This window comes from Procambarus clarkii, chromosome 19 (genome assembly GCF_040958095.1).
Source record: "Procambarus clarkii isolate CNS0578487 chromosome 19, FALCON_Pclarkii_2.0, whole genome shotgun sequence".
Taxonomy (NCBI): domain Eukaryota; kingdom Metazoa; phylum Arthropoda; class Malacostraca; order Decapoda; family Cambaridae; genus Procambarus; species Procambarus clarkii.
Window position 1 is genome coordinate 4,935,781 of NC_091168.1, and position 16,428 is coordinate 4,952,208.

Genomic DNA, 16,428 nt, shown 5'->3' on the forward strand with positions numbered 1-16,428 from the left:
CATTGTGGTACTATCGTTGAGGGTTGTTGGTACAGTGTCGTGAAGGAAATCGGCGGCTGAGTAGTGACATTTCCGTGAAGGAGGAGATAGTGTTCCAACAGACACGTCCTCATCAGATTCATCAGATGAGTGAAGAGCAGAGGTGGTAGATAGGTAGAGTTCTTGAAGGTTGAGTAATAGCAGTAGGGTACTACAGCAGAAGAGACTTCACAGTATAGACCCTCTACAGGGTCACACCAAGGGTCCATTGCAGCTGAATTCACCACTTGGACGTGTGAAGGGTAAGCAACCGCTGGAGAAACGTGTGGAGGAGGAGCTGACAGTACTACTGGAGAGGGTGAAGGGTCAGCAACAGCTGGAGAGACGTGTGGAGCAGGAGCTGACAGTAGGTCTGAAAGCGTGGCCGCGTTCACAGTGATGTCACGGTTAGCAACTGGAACTGTAGTAGAAGTGGGGGTCTTAGGAGCCACAAGAGCTGAAGTCTGCATTGAAGTGGCAGAATCGTCGTCGGGTGAAGAGTCAGCTTCCTCTACCGGGTCAGTTGCTGAATTTGAACCTGGAGCGTTGTAGACTTCATCAGGAACATTGAAGGTAAGGAGACCGTTCGCTTTGTATAGAATTTTCAGAATTCTCACACATTCTAGGGGGTTAGTGCCAGCAGTCATTCTGGCCGTCGATATCAAAGTTTTTACTGTGCTACACAGTGATTGGCCGGGATGGGGTGGAGGCGGCGATGGCTGGCTCGATGAATGGCCGGGTGATTGGGATCTGGGTCCCCATTGGCAAGTAGAGGAAGTAACAGGATGCTGGTGGTGTGTAGTGGTGATAGTTCCTCCTCCTTGAAGCTCCGGGAAAGTGGCTGCTTGGATGTTGAGGGTAGAGGTTGAGGTGGTAGCTGAAGTGCTGGAGCTGGTGCCGGCCTCAGAGGTAGAGGAAGATTTGGATTTCTGCTGGGTCTCCAGGTTTTTGATAACTTGTAGTCTGCGTGGACATTGATGGGAGATTGCGACATGTTTGTCGTTGCAGAGCAGGTTGTGTGGTTCTTTCGAAGTGCAGATCGAATAGTGGTGGTCTTTGGCGCAAATGCTGCATTTCAGGATAGTCTGTTGACACTTGTTGGTTTGGTGAGAGTAGTCGTAGCACCGGAAGCATTGGGTGATAGTGTAGTTTCTTTTCTTCTTCACTCAAAATGACGGGACGTGGACTCCATAGCAGAAGAAGCCATCTGTGATAACTTGGGTAGTCTGATTCACAGTGCTGAAGGTGATCTTCAAGGTGCGGCTGTTACACAACACGGTTTAAAGTACATCCAAGCCTGGGTTCTCGTTCTCGATGTTCTCTGCAAGTGCTCAAGTGTAAGCTGCCTCATCTATCCGCTCCATGATCCAGTGGCTGAGCTCACTGACAATCACAGACCGGGCGCGAAGCAACTGGCGTGGGAAGTGTAGAGGAGGTGATACTGTGTACGAATTCGAAGCTCACTTGTCATCAGTTTGTCGATATCTTGCTCGTTAGAGAAACGAAAAACAAAGTTGGTGTCTTCTTGTTCGATGTCGTCAGGTGATACTTCAGCTACATCTTTGAATATCTTCAGGAGGGTTGGCTTGATGAACCCTTGATCGTCAGAGGGCGTACCCCTGACCTTGAAGTGCTTGTGATGCATGGTGGACGAAGGATCTCTCTCAAAGACTGCACGTCATTGGAGATGGCCTCCCGTCTCTACCTTGCATAAAATACCAAGTTAGGAGTGGGGGTTTGACCATCTAGAGTGAAGCAAGTCTTTCTGCCAATTATTTACCTACCCTGCAGTGGTGGGTAAATGTGGTGCGAGAGTGAGAGCTGGAGCAACGAGAACACGTCTGGCCGTGACGGTTGCAAGTTGCAGAATCTGATGTCGTGATCTGTGATCGTGATCAGTGATAGGCGCCACCTGATCGGGTTAACGCCTCCCTCGCACTGAATGTGAGAAGCAGGGATATATTTTATGTATATATCTTGGGTAACAATAATTATGTTAGTTTTCTTCAAGTCACCAGTCTGCTGACAAAGGTCAACAATGCTCCCAGTATCACTGGATCATGGCACAATCTCCTTCTACTTGGGAATGCATGCCTAGCATTACCGCCTAGGAGAGACAAGTCATTAGCAACCTCTGTAATCAGGGCACTTAATGAATTCCCCAGAGCAGACAACCTGGTCCGCCTCCCCCCTCGTGCCAAGGACTCTAGCCGAAGGTCGAACAACAATAACTCACCCGAGAACCACCTAATGAGAGCACAGATTACCAGGAAAATAGAAGATGGCAATACCACAGGTGCCATCAGAATCGTAACCAGCGATGACACTATTGCCCTGAGGAACGCCACGACAGCACAGGTTCTACAAGACAAACACCCACTCAGAGCCCCAGACAGTAGCAGGGATCCCCAGGAAAACAGTACCGGCCTGGAACCCTTGACCGTTCGAGAATCTGAGGTGTACAAAGCAGCCATGTCTTTTTCAACAGGTTCAGCAGGGGGACTTTACAGGCCTAAGACCCCAGTATATCAAACAAATGCTGAACCCGGTGCTTGAAGATGCTGCAAAGGACCTTCTAGTGGAACTTACCAGATTCTCCAACATGTGTTTGGCAGGTGGCATCCCTGAGGACATCAGACCTGTCTTTTATGGAGCAGCACACTGTGCTCTAAAGAAGAAGGATAGGGGAATTAGGCCCATTGCCGTTGGCAACACCCTCCGACGCCTCGTAGCCTACTAAGGCTGCAGTGATATCTATCAGCCAGGAAGCAGCCACCTTGCTGAAACCTCATCAGCTCGGGTTTGGGATCCCCCTAAGCTTTGAAGTTGCAGCACGGGCTTACATTGCTGATCTCCCGGACCAAAAGGCACTAGTAAAGCTTGACTTTAAAAATGTCTTCAATCAAGTTAGAAGAGACGCTGTCCTCAGGGCTGTTCACAACCATTTCCGTCCCCTTTACCCATTGATCCGATCGTGCTACAGTGGGGACTCTAAGCTTCTTTTTTGGGGAGCATGAAATAGACTCCTGTGAAGGTGTCCAAGAAGGTGACCCCTTAGCCTCCCCTCCTTTTTTTGCTTAGCTATCAAAGGGGTCACAGATAGTCTGACAAGCGAGCTAAACATCTGGTACCTGGATGATGGCACTCTCGCTGGAACCCCAGAAACCATTGTGGAGGATATAAGGAATATCCATGAGCTAGGAGCAGCCTTGCCATTCTCAATGCATCCAAATGTGAAAGAATCTCCCGCAACCCAGACATCACGAGCTAAATAAAAAATGTTCTTCCAGACATTCTCGTTGTCGAGCCACCTGACTACACCCTCTTGGGTGCCCCCATTGGCCCATAAGCAATCAAGGAGGTCCTGGATGCAAAAATCACTGATCTAAAGAGAATGCTGGACAGGATTGATAAGATTGAATGCCAATGATGCTCTCCTCCTCCTCACAAGAAGCCTATCTCTCCCCAAGTTGAACTACTTCTGAGTTGTTCTCCATCCTACAGCAGCCTTAAATTTAACATGTATGACACCCTTCTGAGGTCCATGCTGGTGAAAGTCCTAAACCTGCCATTGGACGACTCTCAGTGGGAGCAAGCAACCCTCCCCATAAGACTCGGCGGCCTTGGTGTCCGCACAGCCTCCCAGATTGCTCTACAAGCCTTCCTTTCCTCCTCCCATGCATCGCACGATCTCGTAAGAGATATCCTACTAGAATTCCTTAGCAATTAAGCAGGAATACACAATCCTGCTTTTGCTAAATGTTCAAATGAATGGAATGCTCTTGCAGCCCCAGCACCCATCATAGAACCAACAAAAAAACTTAAACGGTCCAGCTGGGACCACCCACTAGTAGAAAAAATAGCTGGTGCCATGCTCAGAACCGCAACATCAGACAAGGAGAAAGCCCGCTTCAGAGCAGTGCGTGACCTCCATGTAGGAGACTTCCTCCTGGTAGTGCCCATGTCGGCAATGGGCACGAGTCTAGATCCAGAATCCCTTCGTGTAGCCGTGGCCCTCCGCCTTGGTGCCCCAATTCACACAGAATATAAGTGTATTTGCAACAGGGTGGAAGCAGACCAATATGGGTTGCATTGCAGAAGCACAAAGGGCTGGCATGCGAGACACAACGAGGTTAATGACATCATGAAGAGGAGCCTCGTCTCAGCTCAGTGCCCAGCGGAGAGAGAACCTCGCATTCTAGTGGACCAAAACCCAGATTTCCCTGCATTTCGCCCTAATGGCATCACTATATACTCCTGGAAAGAGGGCAGACACTTGGTGTGGGACTACACGTGTGTATCCACCCTGGCTGACACCTATGTACACTTCGGTGCCGATCAAGCAGGTGGGGCGGCCAACCACAGGGAAATAGCAAAATCAGTCAAATACAGAAAATCTCACAGAATCTGACAGAATCTCACCATGGATTCTAAAAGAAGGTGCATAAGCATTAAGTGTGCCACTCTCTATGGTGTATAACAGGTCACTGGCAACGGGGGACCTTCCGGAAAGCTGGAAGACAGCTAATGTAGTCCCAATTTAGAAAAAGGGTGACAGGCAAGAGTCACTGAACTACAGGCCAGTTTCCCTAACTTGTATACCATGCAAGGTGATGGAGAAGATTGTGAGGAAAAGGTTCGTAGAGCATCTGGAGGGAAACAACTTTATAACACACCACCAGCATAGGTTCAGAGATGGTAAATCGTGCCTCTCAGGCCTAACAGAATTCTATGACCAAGCAACACAAATTAGGCAGGAAAGAGAAGGGTGGGCAGACTGCATTTTCTTGGACTGTCAGAAAGCCTTTGACACAGTACCTCACAAAAGGCTGTTACAAAAGTTGGATCAGCAGGCAGGAGTAAAAGGTAAGGTGCTCCAGTGGATAAGGGAGTATCTAAGCAATAGGAAACAGCGAGTAACGGTGATGAGGGGGGGGGACATCAGAGTGGCGAGATGTCACCAGCGGGGTTCCACAGGGCTCTGTTCTCGGACCCATCCTGTTTCTAGTATACGTAAACGACCTTCCAGAGGGTATAGACTCATTCCTCTCAATGTTTGCTGATGACGCCAAAATTATGAGAAGAATCAAAACGGATGAAGATAGACAGAGACTAAAGGACGACCTGGACAAACTGGAGGAATGGTCTACAAAATGGCTGCTAAAGTTCAACTCAGGAAAGTGTAAAGTAATGAAATTAGGCGAAAGGAGCAGAAGGCTGAACACAAGGTACCATCGGGAGGTGAAGTCCTACAAGAGTCAAATAGAGAGAAAGATCTGGGGGTCAATATCACACCGAACCTGTCCCCAGAGGCCCACATCAAAAGGATATCATCAGCGGCATTTGCTAGGCTGGCCAATATAAGAACTGCCTTTAGAAACTTGTATAAGGAATCGTTCAGGACCCTGAATTAGTATGGGTTCGAGTCACTTCTGGGGTTTGAGTTTTCGGTTGCATGTATGCCTGGGGACACAAGCATAGCATTAAGCATAGACACAGAGTTCTCCCATATTAACAGGAATTTGATGAAAGACCGTGAGTAACCCCTCACTAACTCTAGTTGCCCTTGGGAGGTGGTGATCTTTGGGGGGTTTAAATACCCCAAAATTACCATCTCTTTAGGGGTCTGAGTTTGGTGCAGTGGGTTAAAGGCGTACCAGTTATGCCAGTTGATGAAAGGCTTCTGTGCTGGCTAGGGTTCGAATCTCCTGGTGGGAAAGTGTTCTAAAGTTGAATAACTTCTCTTGCGTGTTTAGGCTTAGTTGTGCATATATCTATCTATCTACCAATATATATATATATATATATATATATGCAGAATAACCACATATGAAAAATAGAAACTGCTTAACGCGTTTTCGGCTAATTCGCCTTCATCAGAGCAAAGTAGAATGAAGATAAGATTGCTGATCAGACCTTTATATCCGCCTGGGCAGATCACCTGACCACCAAAAATAAGTGGAGGAAAGGAATTATAAGAAAGAAGGTAACTGCAGAAGGCCTATTGGCCCATACAAGGCAGCTCCTATGAATATCTCCAAGTGCCATACGTGTTTAAATGATTGCTATATTGTTTTGACGTGGCTATATTGAGGCTTAAATAGGGATCCAACTTGTACATACCGGGGCTCACATTAAGGCTGTTGTTACAATGTTTGATCAGAGCAGACTCGATCACGTTTCGTTCAACAAAATCCTTACTTTTAACAATACATTTTGCCCCTGTGAAGTCGATAGAATGATTACATAAACTGGAATGTAAATACAATGCACTGGATTGCTGGGCTGTACGAATAGCGTATGAATGCTGTTTTAAACGCGAGGAAAGAGATTTACCTGTCTGGCCGATGTAAACACATGCACACTCATTACAAGGGATGGAATACACACAACCTGCTACAGACGAGGGCGAGTTCTTAATTAACATGGACTTAACTGTATTATCATTTTTGAACACTAGATTAATATTAAGGTTCTTCAGGGCTGGGGCAAGATTTACTAGACCCTCAGAATATGGTAATACCAACTAATTTTTCAGTTCTGGTTTCGACTTAGTAGTCTGTTTGTAGAAAGTCCTTTTTGCTTGACCAAACGCAAGATCCAAGATCGATTTTGGGTATTTTAACTTCTTCCCAATTTCAAATATATTTGCTATTTCTTCATCGAAAAATTCCGGACTACAAACTCTCAGTGCTCTGAGAAACATACCAGAAAAAACTGCCCGCTTGACCTGAACATGATGATTTGAATAGAAATGTACATACGAGCACACATTGGTAGGTTTCCTATACACATTGAATTTGAAACTTCTACCAATTCTATGAATCATGATGTCTAAAAAAGGCAGAACACCATTCACTTCGTTCTCAATTGTGAATTTAATTGACGGAACCAGCGAATTGATTTGATTGAGAAAATCAGTTTCGTCATGATTAACCGGCCACAGGCACAAAATATCGTCAACGTACCTGTACCAAAGCAAATTTGAGGGTAAAATCCTGGGAAGGATATTTGTTTCGAAACATTCCATGTACAGATTGCTCAAAACAGGGGAGAGGGGATTACCCATCGCCATGCCAAATGTTTGTTTATAAAATGAATCATTAAAGCTGAAATAATTATCTTTAATGCACAATTTTATAAGTTCAATAATGGTGTTAGTAGGCAAAGTTAAATTAAATTAATGAAAACGCGTTAAGCAGTTTCTATTTTTCATATGTGGTTATTCTGCATACTTGGATCAGTGTTTTTGTGATCATTGTTGCATATATATATATATATATATATATATATATATATATATATATATATATATATATATATATATATATATATATATATATATATATATATATATATATATATATATATATATATATATATATATATATATATATATATATATATATATATATATATATATATATATATATATATATATATATATATATATATATATATATATATATATATATATATATATATATATATATATATATATATATATATATATATATATATATATATATATATATATATATATATATATATATATATATATATATATATATATATATATATATATATATACGTTAAATTGAATTTTTTCCAGAATACAATACAATGGAATCCCCAATTTCAATTTCTCGAATTAGACGAGACCAAGAGTACAAAGAAAATTACTTATGCTACTTACAAATGAGTGGAGGCTTATGGTATAAGCATTTGGTCTATAATTTATATGTGGTCAATATAGATGGCAATATATATATTGGTTTCCCCCATCCCAGATGTTGCTCTCCCACTTCTAAGGTGTTGAACTAGCTTTCTTACGGGATGCCAACACCCCACTCAATAGAGTTCCATTCAGAATCACCAGAGAAGTAGTACTTGACTGGAGCATTGCAGCAGCCTCTGAGAGAGGTATACTGGATAGTAATTGGAGCACTGCCTGACGTGTCTCTTTGTGACAACCATTGCTGCTGACCAACCACTAATCCGTTGCCTACTCTGTAAACAGAACAATAAATGTTAACAATTCAATGCAGATAAGATAATTCAAAATAACATGATTAACAATACTAATTATGTTCTCTACCTAGTCGTAAAGTTAATGTGTTAAAAAATTCGAGTACTTTTTATAATTTTTTTATCTGAATTGTATATTTATTTCCATTAGTTTGTATACATATGCATAATTATCGTAATTTTCAATCATCCTCTCCTAGGTGTATTTTGTTGTGTGGCTGTGAATGCACTCGTGGAGTTGCCTGTTGTAGATGTTGTAGCTGCATACTTGCATGATGAAGCTATTGTAGTTGCAGAGTTGCATGTTGTAGTTGTAGAGTTGCATGTTCTATCTGTTGCAGTTGCAAAGTGTTGTATGATGTAGTTGGAGAGTTGTATATTATAGATGTTGCAGCTGTAGAGTTGCATGTTGTAGCTGTAGAGTTGTATGTTGTAGCTGCAGAGTTGCATGTTGTAGCTGAAGAGTTGCCTGTTGTAGCTGTTGAGTTGTATGTTGAAGATGTTGTACCTGTAGAGTTGCATATTGTAGATGTTGTACCTGTAGAGTTGCATGTTGTAGCTGCAGAGTTGCATGTTGTAGCTGCAGAGTTGCATGTTGTAGCTGCAGAGTTGCATGTTGTAGTTGCATGTTGTAGATGTTGTACTTGTAGAGTTGCATGTTGTAGCTGCAGAGTTGCATGTTGTAGATGTAGAGTTGTATGTTGTGGCTTCAGAGTTGCATGTTGTAGCTGCAGAGTTGCATATTGTACCTGTAGAGTTGCATGTTGTAGCTGTAGAGTTGCATGTTGTAGATGTTGTACCTGTAGAGTTGCATGTTGTAGCTGCAGAGTTGCATGTTGTAGATGTAGAATTGTATGTTGTGGCTTCAGAGTTGCATGTTGTAGCTGCAGAATTGCATGTTGTAGCTTCAGAGTTGCATGTTGTAGCTGCAGAGTTACCTGTTGTAGCTGCAGAGTTGCCTGTTGTAGCTGCAGAGTTGCATGTGGTTATAGCTGTAGAGTTGCAAGTTGTAACTGCAGAGTTGCATGTTGTAGCTGTAGAGTTGCAAGTTGTAACTGCAGAGTTGCATGTTGTAGCTGTAGAGTTGCAAGTTGTAACTGCAGAGTTGCATGTTGCAACTGCAGAGTTGCATGTTGCAGCTGCAGAGTTGCATGTTGTAGCTGTAGAGTTGCATGTTGTAGCTGTAGAGTTGTATGTTGTAGCTGTAGAGTTGCATGTTGTAGCTGCAGAGTTGTATGTTGTAGCTGTAGAGTTGCATGTTGTAGCTACAGAGTTGTATGTTGTAGCTGTAGAGTTGCATGTTGTAGCTGTAGAGTTGCAAGTTGTAACTGCAGAGTTGCATGTTGTAACTGAAGAGTTGCATGTTGTAGCTGCAGAGTTGCATGTTGTAGCTGTAGAGTTGCATGTTGTAGCTGTAGAGTTGCAAGTTGTAACTGCAGAGTTGCATGTTGTAACTGAAGAGTTGGATGTTGTAGCTGCAGAGTTGCATGTTGTAGCGGTAGAGTTGCATGTTGTAGCTGCAGAGTTGTATGTTGTAGCTGTAGAGTTGCATGTTGTAGCTGCAGAGTTGTATGTTGTAGCTGTAGAGCTGCATGTTGTAGCTGCAGAGTTGCATGTTGTAGCTGCAGAGTTGCATGTTGTAGCTGCAGAGTTGCATGTTGTAGCTGCAGAGTTGCATGTTGTAGCTGCAGAATTGCATGTTATAGATGTTGTAGCTGCAGAGTTGCATATTATAAATGTTGTAGCTGCAGAGTTGCATGTTGTAGATGTAGAGTTGCATGGTGCAGCTGCAGAGTTGCATGTTATAACTGTAGAGTTGCATGTTATAACTGTAGAGTTGCATGTTATAGATGTTGTAGCTGCAGAGATGCTTGTTGTAGCTGTAGAGTTGCATGTTGTACCTGTAGAGTGGCATGTTGTAGCTGTAGAGTAGCATGTTGTAACTGTAGAGTGGCATGTTGTAACTGTAGAGTTGCATGTTGTAGTTGCAGAGTTGCATGTTATAGATGTTGTAGCTGCAGAATTGCATGTTGTAGCTGTAGGGTTGGATGTTGTAGCTGCAGAGTTGCATGTTATAGCTGCAGAGTTGCAAGTTATAGCTGCAGAGTTGCATGTTTTAGCTGCAGAGTTGCATGTTGTAGCTGCAGAGTTGCATGTTGTAGCTGTAGAGTTGCATGTTGTAGCTGTAGAGTTGCATGTTGTAGCTGCAGAGTTGCATGTTGTAGCTGTAGAGTTGTTTGTTGTAGCTGCAGAGCTGCATGTTGTACCTGCAGAGTTGTTTGTTGTAGCTGCAGAGTTGCATATTATAGCTGTAGAGTTGCATGTTGTAGCTGAAGAGTTGCCTGTTGTAGCTGTTGAGTTGTATGTTGAAGATGTTGTACCTGTAGAGTTGCATATTGTAGATGTTGTACCTGTAGAGTTGCATGTTGTAGCTGCAGAGTTGCATGTTGTAGCTGCAGAGTTGCATATTGTAGCTGCAGAGTTGCATGTTGTAGTTGCATGTTGTAGATGTTGTACTTGTAGAGTTGCATGTTGTAGCTGCAGAGTTGCATGTTGTAGATGTAGAGTTGTATGTTGTGGCTTCAGAGTTGCATGTTGTAGCTGCAGAGTTGCATATTGTACCTGTAGAGTTGCATGTTGTAGCTGTAGAGTTGCATGTTGTAGATGTTGTACCTGTAGAGTTGCATGTTGTAGCTGCAGAGTTGCATGTTGTAGATGTAGAATTGTATGTTGTGGCTTCAGAGTTGCATGTTGTAGCTGCAGAATTGCATGTTGTAGCTTCAGAGTTGCATGTTGTAGCTGCAGAGTTACCTGTTGTAGCTGCAGAGTTGCCTGTTGTAGCTGCAGAGTTGCATGTGGTTATAGCTGTAGAGTTGCAAGTTGTAACTGCAGAGTTGCATGTTGTAGCTGTAGAGTTGCAAGTTGTAACTGCAGAGTTGCATGTTGTAGCTGTAGAGTTGCAAGTTGTAACTGCAGAGTTGCATGTTGCAACTGCAGAGTTGCATGTTGCAGCTGCAGAGTTGCATGTTGTAGCTGTAGAGTTGCATGTTGTAGCTGTAGAGTTGTATGTTGTAGCTGTAGAGTTGCATGTTGTAGCTGCAGAGTTGTATGTTGTAGCTGTAGAGTTGCATGTTGTAGCTGCAGAGTTGTATGTTGTAGCTGTAGAGTTGCATGTTGTAGCTGTAGAGTTGCAAGTTGTAACTGCAGAGTTGCATGTTGTAACTGAAGAGTTGCATGTTGTAGCTGCAGAGTTGCATGTTGTAGCTGTAGAGTTGCATGTTGTAGCTGTAGAGTTGCAAGTTGTAACTGCAGAGTTGCATGTTGTAACTGAAGAGTTGGATGTTGTAGCTGCAGAGTTGCATGTTGTAGCGGTAGAGTTGCATGTTGTAGCTGCAGAGTTGTATGTTGTAGCTGTAGAGTTGCATGTTGTAGCTGCAGAGTTGTATGTTGTAGCTGTAGAGCTGCATGTTGTAGCTGCAGAGTTGCATGTTGTAGCTGCAGAGTTGCATGTTGTAGCTGCAGAGTTGCATGTTGTAGCTGCAGAGTTGCATGTTGTAGCTGCAGAGTTGCATGTTATAGATGTTGTAGCTGCAGAGTTGCATGTTATAAATGTTGTAGCTGCAGAGTTGCATGTTGTAGATGTAGAGTTGCATGGTGCAGCTGCAGAGTTGCATGTTATAACTGTAGAGTTGCATGTTATAACTGTAGAGTTGCATGTTATAGATGTTGTAGCTGCAGAGATGCTTGTTGTAGCTGTAGAGTGGCTAGTTGTAGCTGTAGAGTAGCATGTTGTAACTGTAGAGTGGCATGTTGTAACTGTAGAGTTGCATGTTGTAGTTGCAGAGTTGCATGTTATAGATGTTGTAGCTGCAGAATTGCATGTTGTAGCTGTAGGGTTGGATGTTGTAGCTGCAGAGTTGCATGTTATAGCTGCAGAGTTGCATGTTATAGTTGCAGAGTTGCATGTTTTAGCTGCAGAGTTGCATGTTGTAGCTGTAGAGTTGCATGTTGTAGCTGTAGAGTTGCATGTTGTAGCTGCAGAGTTGCATGTTGTAGCTGTAGAGTTGTTTGTTGTAGCTGCAGAGCTGCATGTTGTACCTGCAGAGTTGTTTGTTGTAGCTGCAGAGTTGCATATTATAGCTGTAGAGTTGCATGTTGTAGCAGTAGAGTGGCATGTTGTAGCTGTAGAGTGGCATGTTGTAGCTGTAGAGTAGCATGTTGTAGCTGTAGAGTGGCATGTTGTAACTGTAGAGTTGCATGTTGTAGTTGCAGAGTTGCATGTTATAGATGTTGTAGCTGCAGAATTGCATGTTGTAGCTGTAGAGTTGTTTGTTGTAGCAGTAGAGTTGCATGTTGTAGCTGCAGAATTGCATGTTGTAGCTGCAGAGTTGCATGTTGTAAACTGTAGAGTTGTATGTTGTAGCTGTAGAGTTGCATGTTGTAGCTGTAGAGTGGCATGTTGTAGCTGCAGAGTTGCATGTTGTAAACTGTAGAGTTGTATGTTGTAGCTGTAGAGTTGCATGTTGTAGCTGTAGAGCTGCATGTTGTAGCTGTAGAGTTGCATGTTGTTGCTGTAGTATTGCATGTTGTAGCTGCAGAGTTGCATGTTGTAGCTGCAGAGTTGCATGTTGTAGCTGAAGAGTTTCATGTTATAGCTGCAAAGTTGCATGTTGTTGCTGTAGTGTTGCATGTTGTAGCTGCAGAGTTGCATGTTGTAGCTGCAGAGTTGCATGTTGTAGCTGTAGAGTGGCAATTGGAACTGTAGAGTGGCATGTTGTAGCTGTAGAGTTGCATGTTGAGCGGCAGAGTTGAATGATGTAGCTGCAGAGTTGTATGTTATAAATGCTCATGGATAGCATCTATAGATGATATGGAGAGCTACAGAGAAAGTCGTCAAATGTTGTTTCAGCTTTCTCAATATAATGAAGGACACCAGGTAGCTGGTAGTCCCCTACAGGCAATTAGATTTAAGACATTAGCTTAGTTTTCAATAGATGGTCGAGGCAACTGGACAAGTTTTATAATATTTTAAGAAACTGTTTGGGTTTGGCAGAATTATATAATTTCGAGTAGCAAGTAAGTAATTATCTAAAGAAGGCACCAAGCTGGGAAGGCTATGTAGCACCATCAATTGTGCTGAAAAATCATAGGGCGCTAAATATCACTAAGGATGCTAATATGAGAACAGAAACGCATTAGGCGAACGATATCAAAACTATCCGATTAAAAAAAAAATTATATTGAGGAACAAGTGACCGGGGAAACGGTCGGGAAGCAAGACACGCTCGTCCTTTTAGTCAGGACATTCAACAAGGATATGCATGACTGTAAGAGAGACACTGCAGTTTGGACAATAAGGAGCAGGGCGGCGCTCCATTAAGCACCCATGAGTTAAGCATGTATGGCTAATTCGTTGCCTCGCCAGAGCCGTTTCCCACCACCGGTTTCGGTGGTAGGAGGAAGGCCATGGGGTCACTACTCTTAAGAGCATGCAGTTTGTTACAAGTAACAGAGGACCAACTACCCTGCCAACGGGCAAGGATGGAGGAATGAATAACTTGGTAAAAAGAATAAGAATAAGGAATAACTTTCCTGGGAGATGGGACAAGTCCAGATAGCTTCCTTAGTGACAGTGTCCGCACGCTCATTTAAGGACACACCAACATGGCTGGGAACCCAGCAAAACTCCACTGTTTTGAATCTACTGGAGATAAGAAACAGCCAATGTTGAATCTCGACTACTACAGGATGGGCTGGATTAAAGGACTCCAGAGCCATGAAGGCACTGCGAGAGTCAACTATAACAAAAAAGGAGGATTGACAGCGAGAAAGCAGTTGACGAAGAGCAGAGAGAATAGCATAAAGTTCTACCGTGAAGATGTTAGTCTCCGGAGGCAGGCAACACATATTGGTGTGGTCAGGAAAAACAACAGAATAGCCTACACAGTCTGCAGACTTAGACCCATTTGTGAAGACGGGAATGGAGCGGGAGTGCGAAGCAAAGTGTTAAAGGAAAAGGCGTTTCAGAACTGTAGGAGTAAAAGCTTTAGTCACTTGGGTCAGGGTTTTACTAAACTTAGGAAGAGGGACCCCTCCACGGGGGTCCACGGGGGCAAGGACGGAACAACACGAGAAGAAATATTGGTAACACTAATCGAAAGAGAATTTTGTAGGCGAGTAAACCGTACAAAAAGAGGTAGGTGGTGAAGGGGAGCGGGGACCACAGGAGGGGCAGAAGTCAAAGCACGACATAGGCGGGAGTGAGGGTGTTGTAAGGCTCGCGCAAAGTAGCGAAGACAGTAGCGATCACGGCGGTCCTGGCGAAACAAGATGCCGGTTTCAACATATAGGCTGAGGGTAGGGGTCGAGCTAAAGGCACCAAGAGCTGAGGCTTAATCCAGTATGGTGCAGAGTAGGAGAAGCAGGCGAGTAAGCAGAGCATCCATAATCGAGTTAAGACAGAACGAGAGAGGAATGTAAAGAGCGGAGCATTCGTTTATCCGCTCCCCAAGGAGTATGGGACAAAACCTTTAGGAGGTTAAGGGGCCTTAGGGCATTCAACTTGGAGATAAGAGATATAGGGTGACCAAAACAAACGAGTGTCAAAGACTAGCCCAAAGAGCTTAGGAGAATCTTTGTTCAAAAAGGGATGACCATAAAGCGACAGAGGGCGACGAAGAACAATCTGCTTCCGGGTAAAAGTCATAGCACAAGTCTTAATAGTAGAGAACTACTTCTTCTTGGCCCAAGATTGGTGGCCCAAACCGACACGGCATCACTCGCAAGTTGAAGCCGCCGGTGAAGGAAAGGTGAATCATGACCTCGACAGCAGAGGGTAAGATCGTCGACATAGAGAGTGAGAAGATGCCAGAAGGGAGGAGAGGAGACCACTGAGGGCATCCAGGAAAAGAGTAGTGCTCAGAACACAACCTTGGGGTACCCCTTTGTATTGCCGAAAAGAGGCAGAGAGAATGGTACCAAGCCTCACTCTAAAGGAACGAGAAAGGGAGATTACCACGAAGGTCAAAAGAACGAAGTTGGGACAGAATATGGAATCTCCAGGTGGTGGTGTATGCCTTTTCTTCAACATTGAACAATGAAGAAACAAAAGCAAAGAAGAACACAGCATATTAAAGAAGTTCTAGATCAGGATCAGGATCAGGGTCAGTGAAATCAGGCTTAGGGGGCATGGGGTAAACTTAGTAAGGACGATGGAGTTAAGGGAGTGGGAGGACAGACCGGAGGCGGACAGACAGGGACCAGAGTAGGAGACAATGGAGAGGGGAGCCTATCTCCCTATGGAGAGATAGGGAGCCGGTCGGCCGATCGGACAGCACGCTGGACTTGTGATCCTCTGGTCCTGGGTTCGATCCCAGGCGCCGGCGAGAAACAATGGGCAGAGTTTCTTTCACCCTATACCCCTGTTACCTTGCAGTAAAATAGGTACCTGGGTGTTAGTCAGCTGTCACGGGCTGCTTCCTGGGGGTGGAGGCCTGGTCGAGGACCGGGCCGCGGGGACACTAAAAGCCCCGAAATCTTCTCAAGATAACGTCATGATAAGGGGTGGTCAAAGGAAGCTGGGGGAGGGGGGGGCGGGAGAAATAGGGGAACGCACCTCAGCAACGGCAGCAACCAAGAGACTGGGACAGGGGGCTCGACCACCGAAATGGGAGGGATGCAGTGATAGAGTCGGAAGTGGGAGGGCGAGGAAAAAAGCGATGCCTTCTTAAGTGCCAGGGAGGAGGAAGGAGAGGAGCCAGGCTTACGTGTCTGACTCGAAGAAACAGGTGTGCCAGCAACAACGTACGGGGCGACAGACTCAATTTTCTCAACAGGAGAAGAAGAACAGGAACGAGATTGCTGGGAGGATGATGGACAACAGCCTGGACAGACAGGCGGCGTAGAGGGTCATGGGACAGGGGGAAAGGTTGGAAAGAAGGAACGGGGGAAGACGGGAAAGAAGACAGGAAACACTGCAGACTGGGAAGGAAGGAGAGAAACATCATAGGGAGAACCAGGAAGAGTCCATTGTTCAGAATGGAAGGGAGCAGGTGAGATGGAGACGTATCTAGGTCTAAGGACTGGAAAAGGTTGAGACTGAGAAAAGAGGGAAGGGTGAACAGAGGTGGAATGCTGAATATGAGCATAAGGTACGTTAGCGAAAGAGGAGTCACGGCGGACTTGGCGCCTTGCTTAAGGAAAAGACAATCGAGCGTAGTGCTTCAAATTGAGGATGGCATCCTCAAATTTATAGTGTATACACTTGTGGGAAAAGGTAGGGTGCGCATCACCTCAATTGAGGCAGCGAGCCTGGGGAGAAGAGCACTCAGCTTAGAATGACCCAAATCCCCACATATGGGGGATAGAGACACCACACTTGTA

At 44.4% G+C, this 16,428-nt stretch overlaps 1 protein-coding gene across 1 annotated transcript; it reads right to left on the bottom strand.

Annotated features, from left to right (window-relative positions):
* Nucleotides 1–7,847: 7,847 nt before the first annotated feature.
* Nucleotides 7,848–14,752, bottom strand: LOC138366568 (autotransporter adhesin BpaC-like). The gene is made up of 4 exons (XM_069327603.1): nucleotides 14,644–14,752; nucleotides 10,564–12,867; nucleotides 8,315–10,427; nucleotides 7,848–8,028 (listed from the first exon to the last, which is right to left on the bottom strand). Exons 1-4 carry the CDS (start codon nucleotides 14,750–14,752, stop codon nucleotides 7,848–7,850), a joined length of 4,707 nt encoding a protein of 1,568 aa, XP_069183704.1.
* Between the last annotated feature and the right edge of the window lie 1,676 nt (nucleotides 14,753–16,428).